The 25,968-nt window shown below is 47.8% G+C and overlaps 1 protein-coding gene across 4 annotated transcripts in view; it reads left to right on the forward strand.

Moving 5' to 3' along the window:
• Nucleotides 1–23,893, forward strand: part of CPLX2 (complexin 2) — a 128,300-nt gene extending 104,407 nt beyond the window's left edge. For all 4 annotated transcript variants that reach the window (XM_081901160.1, XM_081901159.1, XM_081901161.1 and 1 more), the window contains 3 exons: nt 7,368–7,482; nt 14,390–14,565; nt 18,742–23,893. In XM_081901160.1, the coding sequence (XP_081757286.1) occupies nt 7,452–7,482; nt 14,390–14,565; nt 18,742–18,939 (405 nt within the window). In that variant the 5' untranslated portion in view covers nt 7,368–7,451 and the 3' untranslated portion in view covers nt 18,940–23,893. The remainder of the gene's footprint in view (nt 1–7,367; nt 7,483–14,389; nt 14,566–18,741) is intronic.
• The last annotated feature ends 2,075 nt before the right edge of the window (nt 23,894–25,968 follow it).

Below are 25,968 nucleotides of genomic sequence, written 5' to 3' on the forward strand. Positions count from 1 at the left end.
AGAAAGGAAGTGTGCTCCCAAGAGCTGAGTAGCATGCGAATTTTGACTGTCGGTATGAGCCCTATGTTCCTCTGGAGCAGGGGTAAGGCAACCTAAGGCCCGTGGGCCGGATGCAGCCCAATCGCCTTCTCAATCCGGCCCACGGACAGCCCGGGAATAAGCGTCTTTTTACATGAGTAGAATGTGTGCTTTTATTTAAAATGCATCTCTGGATTATTTGTGGGGCATAGGAATTCGTTCATTTCCACCCAAAAAATATAGTCCAGCCCACCACATGGTCAAAGGAACAGTGGACCAGCCCATGGCTGAAAAAGGTTGCTGACCCCTGCTCTGAAGTCCATAGCAATGTCACTGGAGCAAAGCTGATGGTCTGCAAACTGAATCATGTAAGCACAATGATTACCAAACTAATCCCACTAGTTTGACCAGGGAGGCATTAAAAATGTGTTGGGTTCAGCTCCTTTGTCTATTAGGAATCAGGGGCTGGTGATGTATTTATTTAACTATGCAGAACTGCTTTGCATCAGAGTCACTGGAGACTACAGATTAGGATTGGTTGTGTTTAAAGTGCCTATGAATAAGATCCTAATTTGAAATGCATTGGTCTTAAGAAAGTGCGCAGCTGCATGCATCTAGAGATTTTTCTCTTCTTTCTCATAGTTATGGGTGTGAGCATCAATAAATTGTCTGATAAGCTGTCTCCTACTATACACTAATATATGAAGAGTTATTCAGCATATAACAAATCCTTAAGCTCTAGTATTCAGCTGCATGAATTTCTGAGACTCTCACACCTAGAGTTCTGTGATGTTAGGAATGCCACCCCACTCGCCATTACCTTAATCCTCCTAATCGAACTGAACAGGTAAAAAAAAAATGATTCTACCTTGCTTGCTTAAAGAAATCTTAGCAGAATGAACTCCTGAGAAGGGAAGGAACTGGATCTCCCTTCATTCCTTTTCAAATTCCATTATGTATGAATCATTGCCATAATATCAGGGCATGCTTTGGCTTACAGCCAAAATCCTTGTTCATGTCCCATCAGCTCAAGATGCATTGCATATTGGCAGCTGTTTCCAGGCTGCTCCAACTCATGTCCTCAAAGCTATATTCCTAGAATGAGCTGATCTTTGGCTGGCTGGACCAGGAGGCAAAGAATGTGCTTACTAAAGTAGCCTCACTCAGAGAACGCAGTTACACCAGGGTCCCACCTCCTGAGGGTAAAGGCCCAATCAGTGAGTGCTTCTGAGCTCCTTGGAGGAAGGACAACACAAGAGCCCACATGAAACAAAGCCTTATGAGGAACAGTTGGAGGAACTGGGTATGTTTAGCCCGGAAAAGAGGAGACTCAGAGCAGATATGATAGTCATATTCAGATATCTGAAGGGCTGTCACATGGAAGAGGGAGCAAGCTTGTTTTCTCCTGTTCTGGAGAGTAGGACTCATACCAATGGCTTCAAGCTACAGGAAAGGAGATTCTGGAAGTGGAACAGTCTCCCTTGGGAGATTGTGGACCCTCCTTCCACTGAGGTTTTTAAGCAGAGGTTAGATAGCCATCTGTCCTAGATGCTTTAGCTGAGATTCCTGCATTGCAGGGGATTGGACTAGATGTCCCTTGGGGTACCTTCTAACTCTACAGGTTGATGATTCTGTGATTCTATGGTGCAGTGGGCAAGAACCTGGGTGACCCACAGGGTGACCTTGGGCTAGTCGTTTTCTCTCAGCCTACGTCACCAGGTTGCTCTGAGGATAAAATGAGAAGGGGAGAACCATGTAGACCACCTTGAGCTTCTTGGAGAAAAGTGGCCTCTCAGTGTGGTGGCGGCAGTGGTGTAATAAATCAAAGAATGATGGGACACATGAGATCTAGTCCGGGTCCCTTCTTGACATAGATAATCCAAAGCTAGACACCCCCAAGAGATGGCCTTCACTGAGGAAGAGATCTCTACCTACCCTTCTAGGTCATTGGTTCCATTGTCAAACTGCCCTTACCATCAGCACATTTTTTCCTAAAGTTCTATCAAACTCTGCCTGTAGAATAAACAAACCCACACAAAACCCACAAAGTGTTGGATCTTTCCTCAATAATCACCAGAGTGGCCATAAAAGGTAGAAGTTTATTGCCGAGGACTAAGTGCACAAGCATTGCCTACTCAGACACTTTCTGGTCTTTTACAAGCATACGCTTTAAGTCTCCCCGGGGGACCGGATTTTGCAACTAAATGTACCTCATTCTCTGGAGAATGTTCCTGATAAATGTTTCCATTGTGAGTTTAATATTCCCGTGGTTCCTAGCAGAAAGATGATAAGCCAAAGACTGAAGAAGTTACTCAGTAGGAATGGTGTTGATGGAGATTTAAATGGAGCAGGGTAAGTATGTTCACTGTCAATGGAGATGATTTTGTAGCTCAGAGTGGTGACCAGTGACTGGTGGCAGAAGGAACCTTCAAACGATTGGAGAATTAAGCAGGACTTTGTATCAAATGTTGATACAGATCCTTATCCTGAGAGAAAGAAAGACAATGACACTGTATACAACTTTAAAGTCTCACATCAAATATAACTGATCTGCAAGAATGACTCTTTTATCTGAAAAGAGAGACGATTTATATACTTCTGTAACCCAAGAAAATCTTTAATAAAAAAAGATTTTTTAAAAAAGAAATTAGATGTAGTATTAAGATTTGGCAGTGGTGCAGGAATATTGCTATTAGTTTTCAGGTTTCTAAAAAAAAAAAAAATTCAGGCAGAGGCACTACATCTGAGATTTGCATGGGAGCCCCACTATCTGTCTCTTAAGGCAGGCCTGTGCCTTGATTCTCTATGTGTGTGGACAGGCTGCAGTGACTCAGTGGTGAGAGGGAAACACTTTGTACATGTTCAGAGATACATTTCCTCGCATGTATAATACTACTTGTGCCTTTTCCTTTAAAGAAGAGGCACGGCCTCAGGTTTGTGCTGGTAGTACTAAATGGGCCCACTTAAGTAAGTCGAATGTAAGTTGTCTGATATAGAGTCAGAGCTCTCATCCCTCCAGCTCAGCATCACCTTCCCTGACTGGCAGTGTCCACCCAGTGTTCCAGACTGGAGTGTTTCCCAACCCTTCCTAGTAATGCCATGAATTGAACCTGGGACCTTCTGCATGCAGAGCATGTGCTATTGGCCCTACCTCGATGTTTAGCAGGCCCAGCAAGGGTGGGAAAGGCTAAAGTTCAGTGGTGGAGTCCATGCTGTGCCCAGGTTGGGCATATTTTGTTGGCCAGCACCAATTGATGTCAATAATACTGAGCTAGATAGGCCAGCGGTCTGACTCAGTATAAGGCAACTGCCTGTGTTCCTTTGTACTTACAGCTCTGGCGAGAATGAATATGCCAAGAGCTGTAATCCTATGCTATTATTACTTTGGAGTAATTTCATGGTACTTATTTCCAAGTAAGCATACATATGATTTAGGATTAGTCTTTGGCCAGTACACTTATCTGGAAGCTGACTCCTGCTGCAGCCACTTCCAGTTGTACGCATCAGGCTGGGGGCGGGGGGATGTTACAAAACACACTGGTATAGAAGACTTTTTCACATTACAACATGCACACGTCCTCGTATATGAGTATGGGGCATTGTTTAACCTCACCTTTGATCTCATAAATCGGTTAGTAAAGAGGGGAAAGCAAAAATTGGAGGCTCCTGATCTGTGACACAAGCTCAGTTGCTGCCTTTCCAGGCTGCACTCCCTGCTAACTTGCATCCTGTATTTCCTCTTGCGTCAAGTAGAATCCTCAGATTATGCACGCAGCAGGAGTCTTCTGCAAACTGTGAAGCATCTTAAACTTGGCTACAGAAGTACAGTGAGCAGCTCGCTGGTGTTGCTGTTCAACCTTTTGGGGTTTTGTTTTTAAGGAATCTGGATTTTAAGTGAAAGTAAAGGGAAATGTGCAAAGGAACAAAAGAGGTTAGTGTATTGTCATCTGCCTGCGTCTGTAGTAAAAATACATTAAAATTGCCTCCCTTCAGCTAGTAAATTTACATCTGCAGCTATTTTAAAAGACTACTATGTAGGCGGGATATTTCCAATGGCATGTGCAACTATATTAGGAACCACATGAGACTAAGCCATCTAGCAATATAAAGTGTTTTAGCAGTTTAAGCCAGGATGTAATTCTTGTCTGTTTTCAGTAGAAGGGTGGACAGGTATCTACACAAGATGCTTTAGGTTTAGGATATCCTGCTAGGTGAGCTAGGTGACCTAAAGGTAAATCCAAAATTCCCCATCCCATTCCGGCCTATTAAAGCAAATTAGAATTTGGACATTGACTCAAGTGGGAAGTGGATTCTTTCCAGCTCTAGAGACAGTCAATATTCAACTCCGCCAGAGGCTAACTTCTAAAACAGAAGATTTCAGAGCCCACATGTATCTGAGTGCCACATCAATTGACCAGGAGTCCTTTCCCTTGATTCCAAATGTGTGTGGGTTCATTGAGGTTGCTCAGTGGTGAAAAAGAGACACACACTCTGCACATGTTTAAATGCAGAGTCTTGCAGGCATTTTCCTATGTGAGATTCTGGAACTGAAGACAGATCTGGAGATGAATTTTGTTTCCCATTAAGACAGGGATGGGGGACCTATGGCCCTCCAGATGCTTTCGGACTCCAGTACCCATCAGCTCTAGCCAGCATAGCCTATAGTTGTGGGGAGGGGAGGTGTAGTCCAGCAAGGGTCACAAGCTTCCGACCCTTGGATTAAGCCCCAAATATAAGCTTCTGTGTGGAGGTTTTGGATTTAAAAGACATCTGTATCAACTCAGAACTACTAATGCACAGTTAATTAACTCGACCTGAGTTTTGGCTCAGTCAGAACATCCTTTGAGTCCTCAATACTAGATGACTAATGACATGAACTGCTTCCACTGAAACTGTGCCACTAAGAGGTGGCAGGAAATCCTTGCCTGTGGTGTTAGGTTTACGATGACTGATTTCTACAAACCTGCATGTTGTCACTTGATGCTGCAGCTGCTGAGTGAAAGGCACACAGGCACAAACCAGCCCTTAGATTTGTTCTGCCCCAGAAGCAGAAGCATGGGAAGGTGCACCTGCTTTACTTCTGTCTATGGTCTAAACTACTCTTGGGCTTGCTGATCGGAAGGTTGGTGGTTCAAATCCGTGCGATGGGGTGAGCTCCCTTTGCTCTGCCCCAGCTTCTGCCAGCCTAGCAGTTCGAAAGCATACCAGTGCAAGGAGATAAATAGGTACCACTGTGGTGGGAAGGTAAAAGGCATTTCTGTACGCTCTGGCTTCCGTCACGCTGTCCCATTGTGCCAGAAGCAGTTTAGTCATTCTGGCCACATGACCCAGAAAGCTGTCTGTGGACAAATGCTGGCTTCCTCAACCTGAAGCGAGATGAGTGCTGCACCCCACAGTGGCCTTTGACTGGACTTTACCATTTACCATGCTGAAATGCAGCTATGGTGCTTCCTATTAGAGAGAAGGGCATACTCATTATATTTTTGTTTGCAGCTATGGCACTGGCCCAAACAAAAGCCAATTACAGCACATTCCTGTAAGTTCTGTTTAGAAGTGCATCCCACTGAACTGAGTTGGGCTTACTCCTAGGAAAGTGAGCATAGACCTGCTCTCTTGGGCAAGGTACATATTGCTCCCTACTCCCTACATTTTATATACTTTGCTTGCCTATTTCAAATTTTGTGCATTTTCTGTTTCTTCTCCTGGAACTATAAGCACCAGTTTTTATTTTCCCTAAAACTTTGCACAACTGTGCCCATTAAATAAATTAGGTGCAGTGCACTGGAAAAAGTGTGCTCCAAAGCAGGGGAGGGGGCGGTATCTTAAGATTGGGTTATGAAATATCTGCGTTCTATAAGCATGAAGCCACTGGCTTAAACCAAGTCTTCTGAGGAACGATGGAGGGAGATGGAGCAAGCTTGCTTTCTCCTGTTCCTGGGGGTAGGACCTGAACCAATGGCTTCAAGTTACAAGAAAGGAGATTCCGACTAAACATCAGGAAGAACTTTCTGACGGCAAGAGCTGTCAGGCAGTGGAACAGACTCCCACAAGACATGATGGACTCTCCTTCCTTGGACATTTTTAAGCAGAGGTTGGATGGCCACCTGTCATGAACGCTTTAGTTGAGTTTCCTGCATTGCAGGGGGCTGGACTAGATGGTCCCCCACCTTAACTCAGTTATTTGGTTCTGTGATAGAGTGGTGGCCACTGGCTTAGTTGCCTTTGCATAGGATTAAATGAATCCACAGAGGACAGCGCTGCTCAGTGGCTGCAGTAGCCCGATATCTAAGAATTGGACTTGCTAATTTTACGCTGTCAATTCAGATGCTAGTAGATTCAGGACACCAGAGTCAGGTGAGATCAAAGAAAAGTACTTCTTCACACAATGCACAATCTGGGCAATTAATTGATTAATTTAACTCACACAACACACAATTGGCATTCACTACCACTAGATATAGTGACAGCACATGACCGATAGAGCTCTAAAATGGGATTCATTAGATACTTCTGTGGAGAGTAGATCTATCAGTGGCTTTTAACCCTAACAGATAAATGGCAGTATGTAGCTGAATGCCAGGTTTGGAATTCGGGGGCAAGTGTGACAAATGTGATTGCTGTCATGCCCTGCTTGATTACCACTGTGGGAAAGGGGGTTGCTTGGCTAGATGGATGCTTGGTCTTACCACGAAGTGCTTTTCTTGTGTATTCTAATGCCATTTTCCCTCTACACAGACAGCACTTCAAAGCCGCTTACAACTAACAATAACGGGAAACAGAGGACAATATTATCAAAAGTATACATTGAAATTGCTAAAGGTCTAGGCAAACCCATGTTCATTGACCTCTGATTCTGTTTAGATGTATCTCTGATTGTTGAATTTGGAGAACTTGCATCCGATCAAGCTATCTCAATCAGGCTCTGCTTGCAAGCTTTCCAGGAGTTTCTGGCTGGTCACTGTTGGTGACAGAAGGCTGGACTAGATGGACCTTTGGCCTAAGTGATGTTCTTAATGTTTCACTTTTAATACACAAATCAAGCTAATGGTTGTCTTGGTGGTGTTTTCTTTTTCTTTTTATGGCTGCCTTCAGCCATATATATATAAAAGCAGAATTTTTTAAAAAATACTTTAATATGTCATAAAAACAAGGCTAAAATCTGGCATGGAATTTGTCTCTCTGGACTGATGTGTATTTCACACACACACAAATAATTAATGTATGTTTTGTGTTCTGCATTGGGCTAACTGTTCCTCCATACGCAAAGTGGAGAGACAGATAAGTCCATTGCCTGGCTGGGATTGTTTTACTCAGTCATACTCACCTGATTTCCCCCCTTTCCTTTCCAGGTAGCACCTGACCCAAAGATTCCCACTAGCAACACTGAATGAGAATTCCACCATTGCCTAGAGCTCACTAATTCAGTTGGCAATATGGATTTCGTGATGAAGCAGGCCCTAGGGGGTAAGTCTTCCCTTCCTACTCTCAGCATCCATTCTAAGCCCCATTGCATTATGCTCTTGCTAGTGGACCTCTAGCTTGAGGCAGATTATTTGGGAGGGGTGAATGTGTTTTACAGGAGAGCTCACTTCTCAATGTGTTTACATATACTCAAACCAGTTTTGCCTCTGGTAAACAGGTCTCTGCTCAGAAGGGAATAGGACCTTTCAAGGTCCCTTCCGATTCTAGCATTCTGTCTATGATTCTGTATCCTGTGCTGATAAGCAATGCTCAACTCTGGTTGCTAAGTTATGCTAAACAGTTTAGGTGTGCTGAGAGTGCATGGATGACTCTAAAGGCCCCCTTTAGCCCCACAATCCTTGCTGTGTAGACACCAGAATCTGTTTGTGTACAGATTGTTCTGTTTGTGTAGCAATCAATCAGAGCTTTATATATAAGGAGCAGCAAATGTTCCCATTTTGTGCATTCCCAAATATTTACTGAGCTCTTCTTACCAAGAAACTTTGCTAAGGAGTCTACTGCCTGGAAGCTCAGAAGCTTCAATTAGTGCTTATTAAGACAAGGCACTTGTGGGGAGATGGTCCGGCTGATCATGCAGGCTAAAAATCTTGTTACCCAATGCTCACTTCCTCCCGGTCAAGCACAGGGAGCCATTCCCTCCTGGACAGTCAACCAGGCAGGCAGCTGTGCACAGTGTTTCTCTGCTTGCTACTCCCTTTGCTGCAACCTGTCCTCTCATTGCTTACCTCTGCTGTCAGAGCACATCAAATCTCACTTCACCTCCACTGTATTCCTTTCTGCAAAAGAGAGAGAGAGAGAAAGAGAAAGAGAAAGAAGAGTGACAGGTGTCCCACCAGGGAAGGAAAACATTCTCTCAGCTCACAACCCAAATACCTGTCACCTTTCACTCACTGACTTTCTCGTTGGGGCTGTTTCCTCTGTCTTCCACAATCGCCTAGCTCATTAGACCAGGTTCTGACTCCCAGGAGGTGCAAACCAGAAACTCACAGGTAGACCAGCAAAGCTCTCTTCTCCAGTACATCCTGACTAGAGGGAAATGCAACCAGATCCTTAAAAGGTAGAAACTGCAACAAAATATTGCAGCATGGAATGCTTCTGCTCTGGTTTCTGGCCACACTGTCCCATTCCACACACACACAGAGTGTTTTCCTCCACATTCACCCCAAACCCGAAGAGTATGTCAGCATTCTGTGCCCACTGAGCATGCTCAGTCCTCATTGGGCTTAGAAATTCTTTCTGATTACTCCCCTATCTGTTTTCTTTGTGCTTCTGCAAATATTGTAGTACCTCCAAGTCTGCTGACACCTCCTTTTTGTGCATGAATTGTGCTGCTTTGGCTGCATAAAGAGCCCTACTTAGAGTATGTTATATACATATAGACAGTAAGAGCTGTTCGACAGTGGAATTTGCTGCCAAGGAGTGTGGTGGAGTCTCCTTCTTTGGAAGTCTTTAAGCAGAGGCTTGACAACCATATGTCAGGAGTGCTCTGATGTTGTTTCCTGCTTGGCAGGGGGTTGGACTCGATGGCCCTTGTGGTCTCTTCCAACTCTATGATTCTAAGATACTGTATAGATACAAATGTGTGTGTGTGTATGATTATTCTGAGTGTATCTTTGGGAGCCCCTTTTTTTATCCAGAGCAGCTTCACTGCGGCTCCAGGGAGTGCAGCATCACCTTTTCTGTCATTTCTGCAAATCATAAGGATTGTAAACATTTTTTAAAAAAATTGCAAACCTCGGCTTTTGGATCAGAGGCTTCAGGCAGCATAAGAAATAAGTTGCGCATTACTAACTCCACTCACAGGCTGTAAGTAGTGACAGTGTCCAGTTCATCTCCTTCTCCATCATTCTAAATGTGTGGAACTTGGTTGCGGCTCCTCAGAAGTAACAGGCACTCTGCACTTGTTCAAAGGCACTCTCACCAGTTCCAACAGTTTTACACAAAGCGGTATGAGAGCTACACCCTAGAAAAACTCTGGATCAGTGCCCTTCCTGGGGTGGGCAGCTTACTTTGGCAGTTTGTCATCTCAATTATCACCCTCTCTGGAGCTTTGCTGTGCTTGAATCTGTGCTGTGATCCTTTGCTCCCTCTGAGGAACATAGAGAGATGCCTTCTGCTGAGTTAGACCAAAGGTCCACCCAGCTACAGTGGCTGACATTGGGTCTCTGGGGTTTCAGGCCGGGGACATTCCCAGCCCTTCCTGAAGATGGTGGGCATTGAACCTGGAGACCCCCTGCATGCAAAGCAGATGCTCTGCCACTTAGCTATGGCCCTTCCCATTCTGGGTCCTGAATGACAGAGCCAGCATCAGAGGTTGGCATGGTCAAGCACTGGCACCCAGAAGGACCAATATCCACCAGAGCCACTCCCATTGAAGCTCCTGGGTGGCATTCCTGCTGATCCCACCACTGCATTGGGAGCCCCACTTTTTGCTGCTACACTTTGCCATTTCCACTCAGCTCCCCCCTGGATAGATCCTCAGCTGGTGAGAGCAATGCTTTGGAGTGGGATTCAAACTGGTGCTCAGCTCTGGTGCACAATGGCCAACGACCATCCTTGATGGCTCAAAATGCAGCACTCATTGTTGACATCAAGCACTGCATCTCGAGCAACCTAAGATATCGGGCAGCTGGCACAGATCAAGCAAGGATAAGCCCTGCTTCCTCTACCATACATGGTTGCCACATCCAGGCCCAGGGGGAAGGAAGGGAGTAAATGGCAGTGGTGGCACCTGCTGCAGCAGCAAGTGGTAAGGAATACCCACTGGGGACAGCAGCCATCAGCAGCGCTTTGCCAATGGCCCACGAAAGACTGGCACCAGCCCTGCTGAATGACAAACTGGATCTAATAGAGAACCTAGCCTGACACTCCTCCAGGCACATCCTATAACAGAACTGCTTTTATTTTTCTTCTCCGTGCCTTTGCAGCCAACAGGACACAGTGCCAGCACCATTGGTTTCCCATTTGTATTTTAAAAGAAGGCTAGGGAAAATGCCTGCCTGCTGTACATCATGCCTTCATCTCCTGGCTACAAGTGACCAAGACACAACAACCTGCTTTTACCCAGAGCACTCAAACAGGGCCATTGCCATGTGCAGGTTCCCTCCCTTCCCCGAGCAGCAACCAGCCACTCTACTGCTTCTGGCTGTGCGAAGGGCTTGGCTGGTTTGGGCAAAGTGGAAATGAGTCACAGAAGTAAAGAAGGAGGGAGATGGAGCTCAGGAAGATGAAAGACCCTGAAGTCTCCTGGGGGCCTGGGGAGCCAAGGCTGGTTTGTAACTCTAAATTGCTGACAAACAGCAATGGGAAATGTTGCTGCCTAGCTCTTAGCTGAGCTGCTCAGCGTTGCACAGCACATGCCAAGCCTCACAGCTCCATTGCACAGATGTGCAAAGGCTTGGGGAAGAGGGAGCAGCTCCACCCCATGGTAGAGAATGCTCACAGCATCTGATTCAGAAGACGCGTGCTATGGACCTGCTACTTCAGGAAGGGCTTGTAAGGAAAGCCGGGACTGGTAAATCCATAGCCAACATCTATTCAGGAACAACTGGTTCACAAAGCTGTCCAAATGCCCTGCTTAATCTGCATCAAAAGCTTTCTGGCTCTGTCCTTAGGAGCCAAAATATAGCTGATTCTGTCGTTAAGGAGGGGGAAAGGTGGCAACCTTAGGTGGTGGATTTTCGGCACCATTTCTCAGTATGTATATTTTTCTCACAGAGAAAAGCACTAGTTTATTAATTGATAATTGGGAATGCCATGTGAACTGCTGCTCCACAACATGCACCACAAGAATTGGTTGGCTAGTGTCCATGGCATAACTGGTGACAAGAGACACACTCTAGCCACGGGCGTCGGGAGGAATTTTTCAGGGAGGGTGGGGGGCTGCAAATACTCCAAATAAACAAACAAAGGCTACTTTCTCACAACACAAATAAGGAAAACATTGCCTGTACATTTTGCCTCATATCACAGGTTATGCAAATGCCAGAAACGTACATACAAAAAAGAAAATAAACCTTTTTATTGAAATTTTTACAGTAGATGAAAGTAAAAAGAAAAAAAGAGAAAAGGAAAGGAAAGGAAAGGAAAGGAAAGGAAAGGAAAAGAGGGGGGAAAGAAACAAAAGAAAACAGAGGATAACAACAATAATGAAATAACATTAAAATGTACCGTAATTAGAGTTACAAAACTATGTAACATATATGTAAATATACCACAAAAGAGAAACCTGTGAATCTGGGGATCATGGTTTATTGGGAGGGAGCACTTCCCTGCCCCTGAGACACCCAAAACTTTAGCCTGTACCACTTTGTAATTTTACAGAAAGTTAATTCATTGTTTATTCAGTGCTTAGCAGCTGAGTGTCCCCACTATGTCATTTCAGGAGGAGTGTTTATGTAGCTTTTGAAAACTGGGGATGGAGGATGGAGAGAGAGTGAGTGAGAGGGAGAGAAGTAAAACATTAAACAAGGTATCCTTCTCTGTATAGCAGCTAACAGACCCATAATATTTAGCACTCCCTCTATTTTCACTCCCTCTTTCTAGTACTGGAGCTCATAGCTTCTGTTTTTAAAACTCAAAGTTGCCAATGGGTGCACATAATGGCCTTTGCTACAATCATTCCTGCAGCAAGGGTGATCCCTTCCTGTGTTCCACCTCCATAGCACTACAGTTAAGGGAGAACAAAGATCTGGGATTCATCCTCTGTCTGAGAGGACCCTTAGTACAAGTTAGTTACATTTGAGCTCCCTCTAGAGATCTGTCAAGGAAATGTGCTAGTAGCTGTTCAATTAGCTAACATACAAGTCTCTGGCAGAGTGAAAGGCCTCCTCCTGACATTTTCTTTTAGAAGTCCACCTCCTTAAGATACATTGGTCTTATATCCACATTCTTGTTGCACCCCTGAAAAAAAAAGCCCTTTAAATACTACGTTAAAGGAATGCCCAGCTTATTTCAGCTCCCACTCAATCATCAGATTTCACATTGTCCAGAGACAGTACAGGCAGCAGCCAAAAATTAAACAAGAGGGAGCTATTAATTGCTGGATCTATGCTACTCTGTCTTCCCCATTACTATCAGACATCAGCAAAGGTCTTGACTGGGAGCTGCAGAGAGCAGTTTAGAACTTGCTCCCTGCAGGCTTTGCCACCTGATTCAGACTAAATCTTGCTGTGACCCAGCATGGAGTGGGTCATTGGTCCTGTAGGGCCACCATGCCCAAATAGCTAGATTTTTGACCTTCTGCTGTCAGCCAGTGAGAATCATACTGGGCCTGGAGCCCTTGCTATGCTGAGGCATTTCATCTGGGATAGAGAACTGTCAAATTTCTGGCCCTGAGATCATCTAACAGATTTAGCTACTTTGCAAAGCAGATGGAGAGGCTGGTGGCTGCTTTGCATTGCCCAAGGAACTCCATCCATCAAGCCATCCTCCCATTCCCTTCAAAAGGTGTAGTCAGAACTGCCAGGAAGAGATGGCTTTCCTTAACCCTTTTGCCTCTTCCCAGTCTTCTATTCCTGCATTTAAATTCCTGGTTTCTAAAAAGAGGGATCAAAGACAAAACAGACCATGAAATATATGACTGAACTTGGACATGGAGGGGGGGTCATAGTGACAAGTGGACTGCAGCCACTGGAAAGTTATGTGGCTGCACACCTTCTCTCTGATGATTAGAGGGTAGGGTGAGAATTGGGGCAAACAACATTTGTGGCCATCAAGAGTTCAAAGGGATGCTTTAAAACCACAGCATATCATGTCCTGGTCCAAGCTGGAGCCTGCAGGGTTGTCCTGGCCATGCACAGCAAGGATGCAAGAGAGGCTGCAAGTAGGACCATGGACAGCTCACTGCAGCAGGTGATGGCAGTGATGGGAGCAAGTCAAGCCAAACCACACCACAGCTTGGACACTTTGTTCCTGCAATTGTTTGGAGCCAACTCTCAACTTAAGGGCCAAGCTGCATGTGAGGCATACTAAGCACATCACCTGGAAGCACACAAGAGTTTTAAAAAAAATAAATTAGTGAGAGGGATTTTCATCAGGACTGTAGCATGTGGGGATGGGAGGTTTAACCCTTTCCCACCCAGTCATGAACCTGATGAAAAGTATCCTCACCTCCCATCCTACAACAGTCTTTGACAGGGCAATTGCTTCAGAGGCTCTGTCCTTTAACCTAGTCTACCCATTCTCCATGTTATCAGGCCCCTTCTCTGAAATTGGGGAGGGGTCTGTGTCTCTGGCTATGGTATATCAAGAGTTAAGTTGGAAGCGATTTAGGACGAAGGTACGCTTGAGTGGTCACACTGCATTGGCTCTTGAGCTGTACTTACATTCCTGGAGTGAAACAAATGCATGGTATTTACCAGACTCCCAGAACCACGCTGGTAACATTTGGATGAGCAGAAGAGGTGGCTCTCGGGGGAAGTCTCTACATTAGCTGCTTTAGACACCCCAGAACTGTGGTGATTATGTAGGAGTTTCCCATATGATCTGCTATTCCCAACTGTTCTCAGCTGATCACAGCAAGCCCTGTGCCTACAGAAAAATGAGTCCAGTGATCCTCATTGGACACCAGGAAACAAAGTCTGGATTCCCAGGTACATTCTGTCTACGATAGGCTCTCACTCCCTATCCTGAACATCATCTGAGATTGAGGACAGTGGGGTGACCTGAAATTGTTAACGCCACACCCAGAGATGGCACACCCAGCTCAGTTCCTATGAACTCATGCTGACCCTGAGTATGCAATAAATTGTTCCAACTTCAATTTTTGAGGTTCGGGTGAGTGGGGAAGAGCCCACACTGCGTGAGAGCATGGCTGTGTGAGAAATAATAGCTGAAAAGGAACAAGCTGTGCTCAGGAGTCACTGTGGTTTCCTAACATCACTTGCAGGGGCCACCAAGGACATGGGTAAAATGCTGGGAGGCGAAGAGGAGAAAGACCCCGATGCCCAGAAGAAGGAAGAAGAGCGACAAGAAGCCCTGCGGCAGCAAGAGGAAGAGCGCAAGGCAAAACATGCCCGCATGGAGGCGGAACGGGAAAAGGTCCGACAGCAAATCCGTGATAAGGTGCGTAACACACACACACACACACACACACACACACACACACACACTGGCTAGAAGGGAAAGGCCATATTACGTATGTATGTATTCATTTATTTACAGCATTTATACCCCACCCTTTAGCCAAAAAAAGACTCTCAGGGCAGCTTACAAACGCTAACGATCTAAAAAAAGATATTACATGAGAGGAAGGAGTAAAGAGCAAGCGCAGTGACAAGTGCTTCAAGTCACAGCCTATATCCATGACACTTCTGATAGAAGTGGCTCACCATGTGACTCACTACCACACTAGCTTCCAGTGGGTTAACATGACTAAGGGTTATTTCTGCAACCCCAAGAATCTTGCCCTAGTGGCATCCTCCCCTTCCTGCTTACTGGGCCAGTCACTGGAGATGGAGAGGCAGTCTTTGGTGTGCTGCCGTCTTCTTCCTTCAGCGAAATGGCCTTTGGTCACCTCTGATCCCCAAATTTATTACCCAGATGCTTTGGGGGAAAGAGGTTCCTTAAGACTGACAGCAAGTGCTCATCCAGCAGCTGAAGCACTGCCTCAACCTCTCCTGCTACCCACCCACTGCCTCACTAGCTCAGTGTGCATCCATTCTTGCCTTCACAGTGCTGCTATTTTCTAGAAAGGCTTTGGGTTTCTCCCTTCTGATCCCTATGGTGATCCCAAGACCCTGTGCCTGCAGAAGTAACAGCCTGTTAAGCAGAGATCACTTTAGCTCAGGCACAGGCCTCAAAGACTGCCATTCCCTCCAGGACATCACACCCCTGCACACTGATGAATGATTATGCTCTCATCTGCTCTCGCTACTTGTGCTGCAGAGGAGAATCATTCATGAGTCTATGGCAGGGGTCTGCAACCCGCGGCTCCGGAGCCGCATGTGGCTCTTTTACACCTTTGCTGCGGCTCCGGGGCGGATACTAGCGAGGGGAGGAGGCGCATTGTGCGCCCCGACACTCCCCACTGTGGCGGGCACTGTACTGGCTGTGACGTCACATGGGGGCGGTGCGTGCGTTAGTCACTCACCGTCCCGACGTCACCTTCCCGCCCGCTGTCAGATCGCGGCTCCGGAGATATATTTGTTGTAAATGTCGCAATGGTTTTGCGGCTCCCATATTTTTTTTTTCCTTCGGAAACGGGTCCAAGTGGCTCTTTTTGTCTTAAAGGTTGCAGACCCCTGGTCTATGGCATGCAGTCCCAGGGGGAAGAGCAGCCTTCACATTCAGCAAAGAGCCACTGCGGCCTGCCCTATACTCTGCATGTCTGCTTTGCCCCTTCTGCCCATCCCTCTCTTCCCACCTCCTATCAGCTGTTGCTGGGATCCCTTTTATTTGACATGTGGCAAGGGGGAGAGAAAGGGCCATTGGAGGACCATCATCTATCCTTTGATTGGCGACCAATATGTATTAGGCATATGGACTGAAGATGTCCAGGGCACAAAGATGTCCAGGACACATCAACTGTGTCAGCTGACTGATTCAGGTCATCAAAGGAGTTCTTGATGATTGGCATGTTGGAAGGACTCAACTCCTGATTTCGTCGTGAGCCCAGACCCCAAACCAGAAGGATGAGCAGAGGGATAGTTCAGTAAGCGGAGCGTGATACTCTTAATCTCAGGGTCATAGGTTTGAGCCCCACATTGGGAGAAAGATTCCTGCATTGCAAGGGGTTGGACTGAATGACCCTTGTGGTTCCTTCCAACTCTACAGGTCTGTGACTCATCACTGCCTGGCAAATCCTTGCCCTGTCCTCTAGGGGCTAGCTCACACTGCATTTGATTACTACTATATATACTGGATAGCTGGACAACTGAATATGTGAACAGACTCCATTTAAAAGCATTGTGTGTGAGATGATAGAAATATATGCCTGTGCTGGATCATGCTGACATACCAGTTATTATTTGATGCATTGCATGCTCACATAGAGACAGACACACATGTGTAAAGTAGACCCTAGGAGCATGTATTTGCTGCAAGACTTTTATCTCCACGTCTGGTCTGTCTGTATGTCCACCTTCTTTTCCTGAGTGGCACAAGCAGGAATAGCATCACTAGAAAGCTGAACTGGAAGGGAACGTAATCATCTACATTGGCAGAAAGTCTGAACTTTGATTTGTGGGGAAAGGCACGCAATGGTCCACCATAATTCTGTTTCGAACAAAAGCATTGAGAACAAAAGTCTCTTGGGGCAGATCCTCTCTCTGTGCCACTCAGAGAGAACCAGCACTGGGAGGATTAATCAGCCAGGGTGCATCCTGCACCTCACTGCTGAGAAGCTTTAAATGTTCCTGTTGAGCCCTGAGCAATTCCACTGGGAAAGCAAGTGTCAAATTTCAGCACAGATACAGTATTCCGCCAAGAGCAAATCAGCCAGGCCTAAGAAAGCAGCTAAAGAGACGTGAATGGTGGAAGGGAGATAACAGGGGCATCAAGAGGACAGAAACATTGTATGTGGGGAAATTGCTGTGAATGCAAAGCGACAGGAGGCCAGAGGGAGAGTGAAAAAATAGAGCCAGTAGGCAGAGAAGGAATTTCGTGCAAGGTTGGAGGGAAGGATGGAGGGAGAGGATTCCAGAGCCTCCTTGTTCAGTGGCAGTGTACCTCTGCATACCAGCTGCTAGGGCTAGACAACCAACAGGAATAAGTGGTTGTCTTCCAGGTGCGCCAGCTTCCGCCCAGCATTGGGGGCGGGGCAGCATGTGTGTGTGATGTCACATGGTGGGAGGAGACCCGATGGGGCCCAGCACACCCTCCAAAAGACATGACAGGGCCTACTCCCAGCCATAGGAGGACCCAACTGAGCCCGTCACAGCCGCAGGAGGGCTTTTCTTATCCTGACTCCCCCAGCATTCAGTTTAATTGGATTTTCCCAGGTACCAGTATAATGAGAAAAGGAGGCAAGCTTATCTCCACTTTCTCTAGAGCATGCATAACTTTATGCACCTTTCTTATGCCCTCTTCCCTGCCCCCTTTGCATACTTTTCCTCTGAGCTAAAAGGCTCTAGACATATGATCCATGCTGCAAGATTAACATCAGGGCTGGGAGCCAGGTGGGTGGATTCTGGGCGTCTGGCAGAAAGGAACCTTTCCAAAGATGTCTCTCCCCAGTCCTTATCTCTCTCTGTCAATCACTGCCCAGTTCCTGGCTCTCACTGTCCTCGCATTATTAGTGGGGGCGGTGTGGGTCTCCCTTTATTGCCCACATTGTAAGTGGATGTATTAGGGGCCTGGCGCTCACTATCTGCAATCTTCAATATCCTTCTGCCGAGGCAGATAGCGCAGCAGCCAGCGCTGCCTCTGCCCAGCCCATAATATCTTGCTAGCAGGGGCAGATGGGAACAGAAGATTCCAGCCTTGTGCAAATGAACACACAGAGCAAGGCTTCTTCCGCAGCTTATTTTTCCATTTGGCACCTGGCCGTCTTCACCACGGCAAGTGGCCCTCAGAAGGCTGCTTCAAAGGAAGTGTGGCCCCAGGGCTGGCAAAGGGTTCTTCAGCTCTGCCATAACGTGTTTCCAATTCCTTGCTAGTGTCTCTTGCTCTAGGTAGGAGCTGCCACCTGCATCCTTGCCTCTCCTGTTGTTGTTGTTATTGTCGTCAATTTCTATACCACTTCATATTTTAAAGGGAAAAATCTCAAAGTGGTTTGCAACACATTAGCACATCACATAAAGCAACCCAGAATCAAACATTGCTGAAGAAAGTCAACTATAAAGTATAAATTCAAAGCAACAGAATTAACAGGAAACTACAATGTTACCTTACAGATTGAAAAAACAAACACCATATTACTAATGGAAGTCAAATATAAAATGCACAGTTAAAACAGCATACTTGCCAAGAGGATACTAAAGCTTGTCATTCAGCCATATCCTCATGGAGCCGAGGCAGCAACAAGAGACTGGCTTGAAATGCAGCATAAGGAAGCCTCACGGGGACATGTGTGGGTGCTGCAATGGACCCCACAATGCAGCTGCATGCAGGTTCACTCAGAAGTAAGTCCCAGTGATGTGAAAGGGACTTAACTCCCTACTGGGCGTACTCAGAAATCAGCCTGCAAAAACAATGGCAAAATCATTGTTTTTAAAGGTACACTTTGCACTTTGCATGGTGTAAACCCAAACTATGTCAAACGCCTGTGTCTCTGACTTCTTGTGGGTGTCTCCCATGCAGTACGGCTTGAAGAAGAAGGAGGAGAAAGAGGCGGAGGAGAAGGCAGCGCTGGAGCAGCCGTGCGAGGGGAGCCTGACGCGCCCCAAGAAAGCCATCCCAGCAGGCTGCGGGGATGACGAAGACGAGGACGAGGAGAGCATCCTCGACACGGTGCTCAAGTACCTGCCGGGCCCACTGCAGGACATGTTCAAGAAGTAGCCCTGCCCCACCAGCCCCTTGCCCTGCGCTGCCCACCGTCCCTGGCACTGCCAACTCAGAGCTTGGGTTGAGGGAGGGCAGTCCCAGTGGGGCGGGGGGGATTTTCATTTATTTATTTTTTTACTTCATTTGATTCCTTTTTTTCTTTCGTTCCAAGGGAAGACCCCACACGTGTCCTTGTGCCACGGGGCCCCTGCCAACCCACCGCACTGCCCCGCCCCACCCCTTTCCCCCCAGGAAGAAGCACACCAGGCACAGGGCATGCTCCCCCCCCTCACTGCACCTCTTGCTACCCATCAGACCAAAAACCACTCTCACCTGCTCTGCTCCCTGGAGCTGCAGGCTGGGCCACTGCCGGGAGCCTGCCTCCCCCTTTCCGATCCCTGCCCCCTGCCCCATGGCAGAGCTGGAGTTCTGTTGTGCCAAAGTGCCAGCTGGCTACATGGGGAAACGACCCCCCTCTCCCCCACCCCACAAAAAAAACTGGGCACAGGGTGAGGAACTTGGACCAAATTCACTGATGCAACCTCATGGGGGCCCTGGGGAAAGGGCTTGGGCTCTGCCCCCCATGCACATTCCTAACCCCCCCCCATGTTGACTGCCAGGGAGGGACTGGGTGCCCATTTCCCTTCACACCTTGGGGCAAAGCCAGCCCCTGCACATTCCATCTCTTGACTAAGAGAGCAACCAAGAGGAGCACCCCCTGCCCTCATCCTCGCACCCAAGGGCTGCTGGGTTGTTTCTCACATGCTTGGGGGAAAGGAGGAGCTTGTTTCTGGAAGGAATCGAACTCGCACCCCCAAACACTAATGCGGAGAGACTTACCTGCACCAAGAATTACGTGTGTGGGAGGCAGGGGAGAAAGCTGTCCCTGCTACGACCACTACTTCCATTTCAAGCACGCACATTCAGACACACCTTCCACAGCCCCACTACAGCCGGCCAAGGGTTCAAGGGCCAAGGTTAAGCATCAGCTCTTCCTTGCAGGTCTTGGTCTTCCTTTGGTCTTGGGTTCCAAGACCTGTTGGCTCCTCATGGGTGTGGCGGACAAGAGGTTGGGAGGTGGAACTGTCACCCTCGCTGTCGCGCCCATCTTTTTCTGATCCAGTTCATCCTTTGTCATTTGAGCTGCAGGGGGTGAACTGGGGCAGCTACAGGCTGCAGAGTATGAGGACCAGGGCCATCCTCTTTCTGTCATTTTGCTCTCCAAAGTGGAGGGTTTAGACTGAGTCTTGATTTGGGGAGCAGGGGACTGAAGTGGATCAAGGGCGCTTGCAGGCAGGGGCTTATTGTTGTGAATGGGTCGTTTAGATGTTGTAAACGGGTCAGTGGCAAGAGGTTTACCAGGGTTTCCCCCAGAAAGGGTAAATCTGGGATAAATGAAGGGGAGGGAACACAGACAGGCATTTGCCTACATGAGGAGCACCCATTCCAAAATAAACACCCACTTCGGAGCACCCAAACTCAAAGAAAGGGGAATAGGACCCAGCAGCACATGCAGGATGGAATAAGAGTTCCTTTTTCTAGCCTGGGAATAGCCAGCTGCATTTGTGTTGCTGGAGAACCTGAGGGTCATCATCGTCACCTTCTTTGAAGGAGGCTGATGCAGGGACCCTGGGATAGAACTGCCAGAGTGTGTGGCTCACCCCTGGCTGGAAGATCAGTCTCTTGGGATGAGGAGCCTCAATTCATTTCTTAGGCTAGGATTGGGAGCCCATTGCTGTGGCTATCTTGGTCCCCCAGGATCCTGCTACAGGCCCCTGCAGATGCAAAAATGGTGCACAGAGCAGCACAGACACAAATCTTGCCTGCACTACTCTTGCTTCCACGACCTAAACATCTCTTTCCTTCTCATGCTGCCCCAGTTTTCTCCTTAACTGAGAAATGCCAAGGACCGCCACCCCCACCCCCATATACACACTGATTTCTGGGCGGGGGTCGAGGTACTGTATGGTCTGGGAGAATCTTCTGCTCTCCCACCTCTGCAGCCCAAATCCTGCCCATGGGTGTGGCGATCTCCAGATCCCCCAACCCGCAAAAGAAAAACACCCAGTGACTCTCCTTTGCTGTGCTATTGTTGCATTCACTCCCTGCCTGCTAACCCCCTCCTTTCTCCAGAGCCACAAGATTAAGCAAAAAGCAGTGACTAGGAGACAAGGAAGGGTGGTTTGGGAGTGGGGGGAGACGTCGCCCTGCTGTTGGTTGGCACCCTGCCAAACGCCACCAGACCTTGGCCACTGCTGAAAACAAAGGCAAGGGCCCAGCCTTCCTTGGGGAAGTCCTGTGGTTCTCATTCTTCTGTATATTTGTTTGGGAAGGAAGGTCCCAATTGTTCCCCCACCCCAAGATTCCCCGGTGCCCCTGGGGGGCTTTTGCTTTTTGGTTGGGGTTGAGTTTGAATCTGAAAGAAATCTCCCTCCATTGAGTGTCCTTCCTTCCTTCCTTCCTTCCTTCCTTCCTTCCTTCCTTCCTTCCTTCCTTCCTTCCCTAATAGTTAAAGCCATATCAGTTAGACTGCAATACTATCAACACTAAAAACTCTGCGGGCCGCGCTCTCTCATCTTGTACAAAGGAGCGTCCCTGGGGGGGGGACCTCCCCCCCCCTTGCCCGCTTGTCTGTGTCTCCGGCCACCCACCATGTGGCCCATGCGTGTCTTTTTTGCATTGGTGTCTCTGTAACAGGGTAATTCACCCCAACGCCTGCCATCTGTCTTATTGTCTCTGCTAGTCACTCACGAGATGGTCACTGTACGGCTCCATGGAGCTCAGGACTTGGGGTGGGAGGCAGAGAAGCTTCGGGCAGGGTGGAGTAGAGAGGGTCAGGGTGGGGGTGGCAAAGGGGAAGCAGCCCATTCAGCACCTTATTTGCTCACAAGCCGTTTTTGCCATGGCCAACCATTGTGTGTGCAATCACCTCCTACCAGACACAGAGCATGACTGTGGTGTGCAGGGACTGGCCAGCGGAAATTCAGGATGCTCCCTGCTGGCTGCTGGCAGGTGAGCTCTGTGGCGAGGTGGCACTGCTTTGTCCTGGGCTCTCACATGTCCGCTGTCTGCTGCTGGACCCTGCTGGCTGAATGCTGAAAACTGCAATAAGTCCACTTCTCACATGGGGCAAAGGGCTGATGCTGAAGCCAGCTTCCTGCCTTTGGGGTGGTGTTGCTGATGCTCTCGGTTTACTTTGTTTTTTTAATGCTACAGCCACATGTTGGTGGCCCAATCCCACACAGTGGGCTTTGACAGCCCCCTGGCTCCCACTGACCGCGAGGCTACTGCTGGCCTCTGTGGACCTATTCTGGGCAAGACCTAAAGGTAAAAAAAGATAAGAGTCAAGGGGTATCAGAGAGACCTGGGATGGCAGCACCCACAGCAACAGAGAAGGATTAAACCTGGCTTCGCCGTGTGGGAATCTCAGTGCTGCCATGATGGGACTCTTCTCCAGTTAGCTTTGCAATGCGGGAACACCAGCTATTTCCTGCTCCACCAAAGGAACATCAGAAACCACAGGAGACATGCTCATGCTTCAGCTCCTTCCCAAACACCCCGCAACAAGCAGAGGCAACACTGGTTGGGAGAGGAGCCATTGTATGGGCTTTTCCTATATCATGACCTTGGGCTTCTGATGTTGTTTTTGCAGCACTGGAAGGCACTGCACTGCAGCAGTTCCCAGGCCACCACCAAGGTAGCCTGGAGGAAACCCCTTGCCTAGTGCTTCGTCATTACCACTTCTAGTAAATTGAGAAGAAGCTGCTTCTAATCTCATGGTGTATGTACACTTCCGTGTGTATATGCACATAAGGGGGGAGGGGGATAAAAGTTGTAGCATATACACCAGTAGGTTTAAGCCAGCCTCCCTCCACCATCCCATGTATAAGGCAAATAAATCTGGCCACTTCCAAGATCCCTTAACTCCTTTTCTCCTACATGTTTTAAGGCTCAGAATCACACATATGAGTGTCTGTTTACATTAGTGCATGCCTGACTCTGTGTGTGTGTGTGTGTGTGTGTGTGTGTGAGAGAGAGAGAGAGAGAGAGAGAGAGAGAGAGAGAGAGAGAGAGAGAGATGGATGGAAGGAATGCTCACTATTCATTTATGATGTAGTGCATATCTCTGTGAGCGCGTGGATGCATGAGAATGTGAGCAAAGCCAGTGGTGTACATGTGAATGTGCCAGTACTTGTCGCGTTGGCACAAACCCAGGGGGCGTGCTGGAGTCTCCAGTGTGTCAGTGCCAACGTGTTCCAAGTGTGCAACCCATTTGTTTACAGATTGCTTCCAGAGCAGGATATCCCTCAGGGGCTCAGCATGGGCACAGAAGAACTGATCCCAGTCCCTCCGGGACCCAGTCAAGAGCATTGCCGGAGGGGCCCTGCATCCTCCCCACCCTGCCGTGCATGCATTCCCCTTTGTCTGCTTGCCTGTCACTGCTCTGTATTGGGAGGCGACAGGCAGCCCTACTGCCTTGTGCACTAACCTGCCGGAATGTGTAAACCACCCTGTCTTGCTTGTGCCATCTCTGCTTTCTAGGGTCATTGTGTCTACCTGGCTCGTCCTCGTCCCATCTGCACCTGGGAAGGACATAGAACACAGCGATGGGGTTAAGTGTGCTGAAGGGGTTTCCCAATGGAAAGATATGGGGCAAGCCAAGCACCCTGTGGGCCCTTCAGGTTAAAGCTGCTGGGGGATGTCTGTCTCCCGCAGAGAGATGAACACCTTAGGCTAGGGAGTGCACCACTTCTGAGCCATTGCCCTTGCACCCTGCCAGCCTTTCCATTTAACCTGGAGGAGCAAGCGGGGAGCTGGTGACACCCCTTTCCCTGCCTGGGTGGGGTGGAGGACGCAGGTAGAAGGGGACAGCAAAGAGTCAAAGAGGCTCCATCCAGCCACCCTATGGTGACCATCCTGCTCTTACTAGTCTTTGAAGAAATAATAAAATAAAGAAATTTGTACATTGCCCTGTGTCAAGCGTCTCTCTGGCTGCACATTTGGGAAGGAAGGATTGCAGCAGTAGCGGCAGTTATAGAGAAGAAAATTGAGGTTGACACAGGAGCAACACTTCGTGGAAGAGTTGTGGGACTACCTCTGGTGTTCAGATTGCAAGGCAGACCCTGGAGACCCTTTTGCAACAGCTCCCTTCCCTACAGCTTTTAGACAGCTAAAGTGGGAGCGTGTTTTGTCTAAACCTGGGAGGGGGCGTCTGAGGAATTGGATTGGATCCCTCCCTCCCCATTCCCCCATTAATTCAAGTTTTGCCCCTCTTTGCAGAGACACTAGCTTCAGAAAAGGAGAAAGAATTTTGATAGAATGAAACACTTTGCTAAGTTTGCTGTAGGCTCGGGCTAGAGAGCCAGTTCCCGTCCCCCTACACACGCGCACACACACACACACACACACACACAATGTTGATAGACTACAAGTCCCATCATTCCTAACCACAGGCATGTTGGCTGTGGGTTGTGGAACTAGAGACTCCCACAACTGGAGACTCTCTCACTCTGGAGAGCTGCAGGTTAGCCATCTCTGCTGGTGGTTCAAATAAGGGTCCCTGCAGAAAAATAAATCATGGGCAGGGTTCACAATTACCTCCCTTTCCCCTGCACACACCTCCAGAACACTGCACAGTGGGAGATGAGAGGGGCTGGTTCTTTCTGGCAAGCAAAAATGCTTGCTCTGACAGAATGCTCTCCCAGGTTTTGGGAAAGTGTACTTAACATGCTTCCTCCCACTCCAGCTTCTGCTCATTCATTAGGACAGAGATAACCCACTTCTGGAGTGGTGAGGAACCTGTTTGACCTAAAACTGTTCAAGAGATGGTTAATTAAAAGTGTTGATACTTCCTTCCTTACATTAATCTCAGTGCTGAAGAACTACGATTCACAGCCTCCCTCTCTTGTTCTCTTCCCCTAGGAAGGGACAGAGCTAGAGAGAATAATCTCACAGGACCACCAGGTGCTATAGCTAGCTAGCCCAACGTTATTGCTGTTCATTGGTCGCACGTCAGGTGGGAGTGGCAGCCATGCTCTTATTTTAAATACTATGACCTGCCCCCAGCACTTGGATCAGAATGACAATGCACGCTCTGTACTAGTAAGCAAAGAGTTTTTAAAGCCAGCATTACTGGCAACTGCAGGATATTTGTGCCAGACAGAGAGAGCTAGGAACAAGCTGCTCTCCTTCTTTGGGCCAGATCCCTGCTGGGCACTACAGTGCTTGCCTTATGGTAATGACTGGCAGTAAGTGCAACCCTGCTTTGGGAAGGAGCCAACACCTAGGGAGCTCAGGAGCTGCCTGGCTTGGATACAGGCTTGCTGTTTGCTGCCGGGTGACCTTGGGCAAGTTGCTGCCTCCCTGCAAACTTCACTTCTCCGTCTGAAAAGCAGGGTAAAAGTTATCGCAGCCACCAGCGAGTACACACAGTAAGGCTAGGGTGACTTGGGGTCTTGTGAGGTTGGTTTACAGTTGATCGTTTGGTGCATGCAGTAACATAAAGCAAGCTCAGAAGATGAAGGCCTACCAAATGTAAGTGCTGCTGCAAGCCTTCATGGTTGTGTTCACTCTTATCAGGACATGGTCCCAGATATATGTATCTATCAGGCACTGCCACAACAACCTGAGGTCACTGACTAATTCATCCAGCATGTGGATGACAGTTCCAGGACCATGCACAGGACTTGTCATAACATCTCACAGGCCGCTTTGAAGGCTGTTCCTTTCCCTTTTTAACATTTAAACAGGCTCTGCCCTTGCAGTTTACAAGGCATGTGAGTTCTAGCTCTCCAGATAAGCTGGATTTTTGTGAGCAAGCTACCATTCTTCTATATATCAAGGCACTTTCCACACCACCCCCTAGAAATTAAGAGTCCACCTTCTTTCCCTATTGAAAAATCTGTTATAGAATATTGATTCTTAACCATTTATAAGTATGTTCCCATGTGAATTACAGGGGATTCTCCAAATCCCTATCAACATGCAGAACAATATGTTGTGGCAATGTGGTCTATGCTCATATCAACAATTGCTTAAGTTCAA

Source organism: Podarcis melisellensis (genome assembly GCF_964234715.1).
Source record: "Podarcis melisellensis genome assembly, chromosome: 2".
Taxonomy (NCBI): Eukaryota; Metazoa; Chordata; class Lepidosauria; order Squamata; family Lacertidae; genus Podarcis; species Podarcis melisellensis.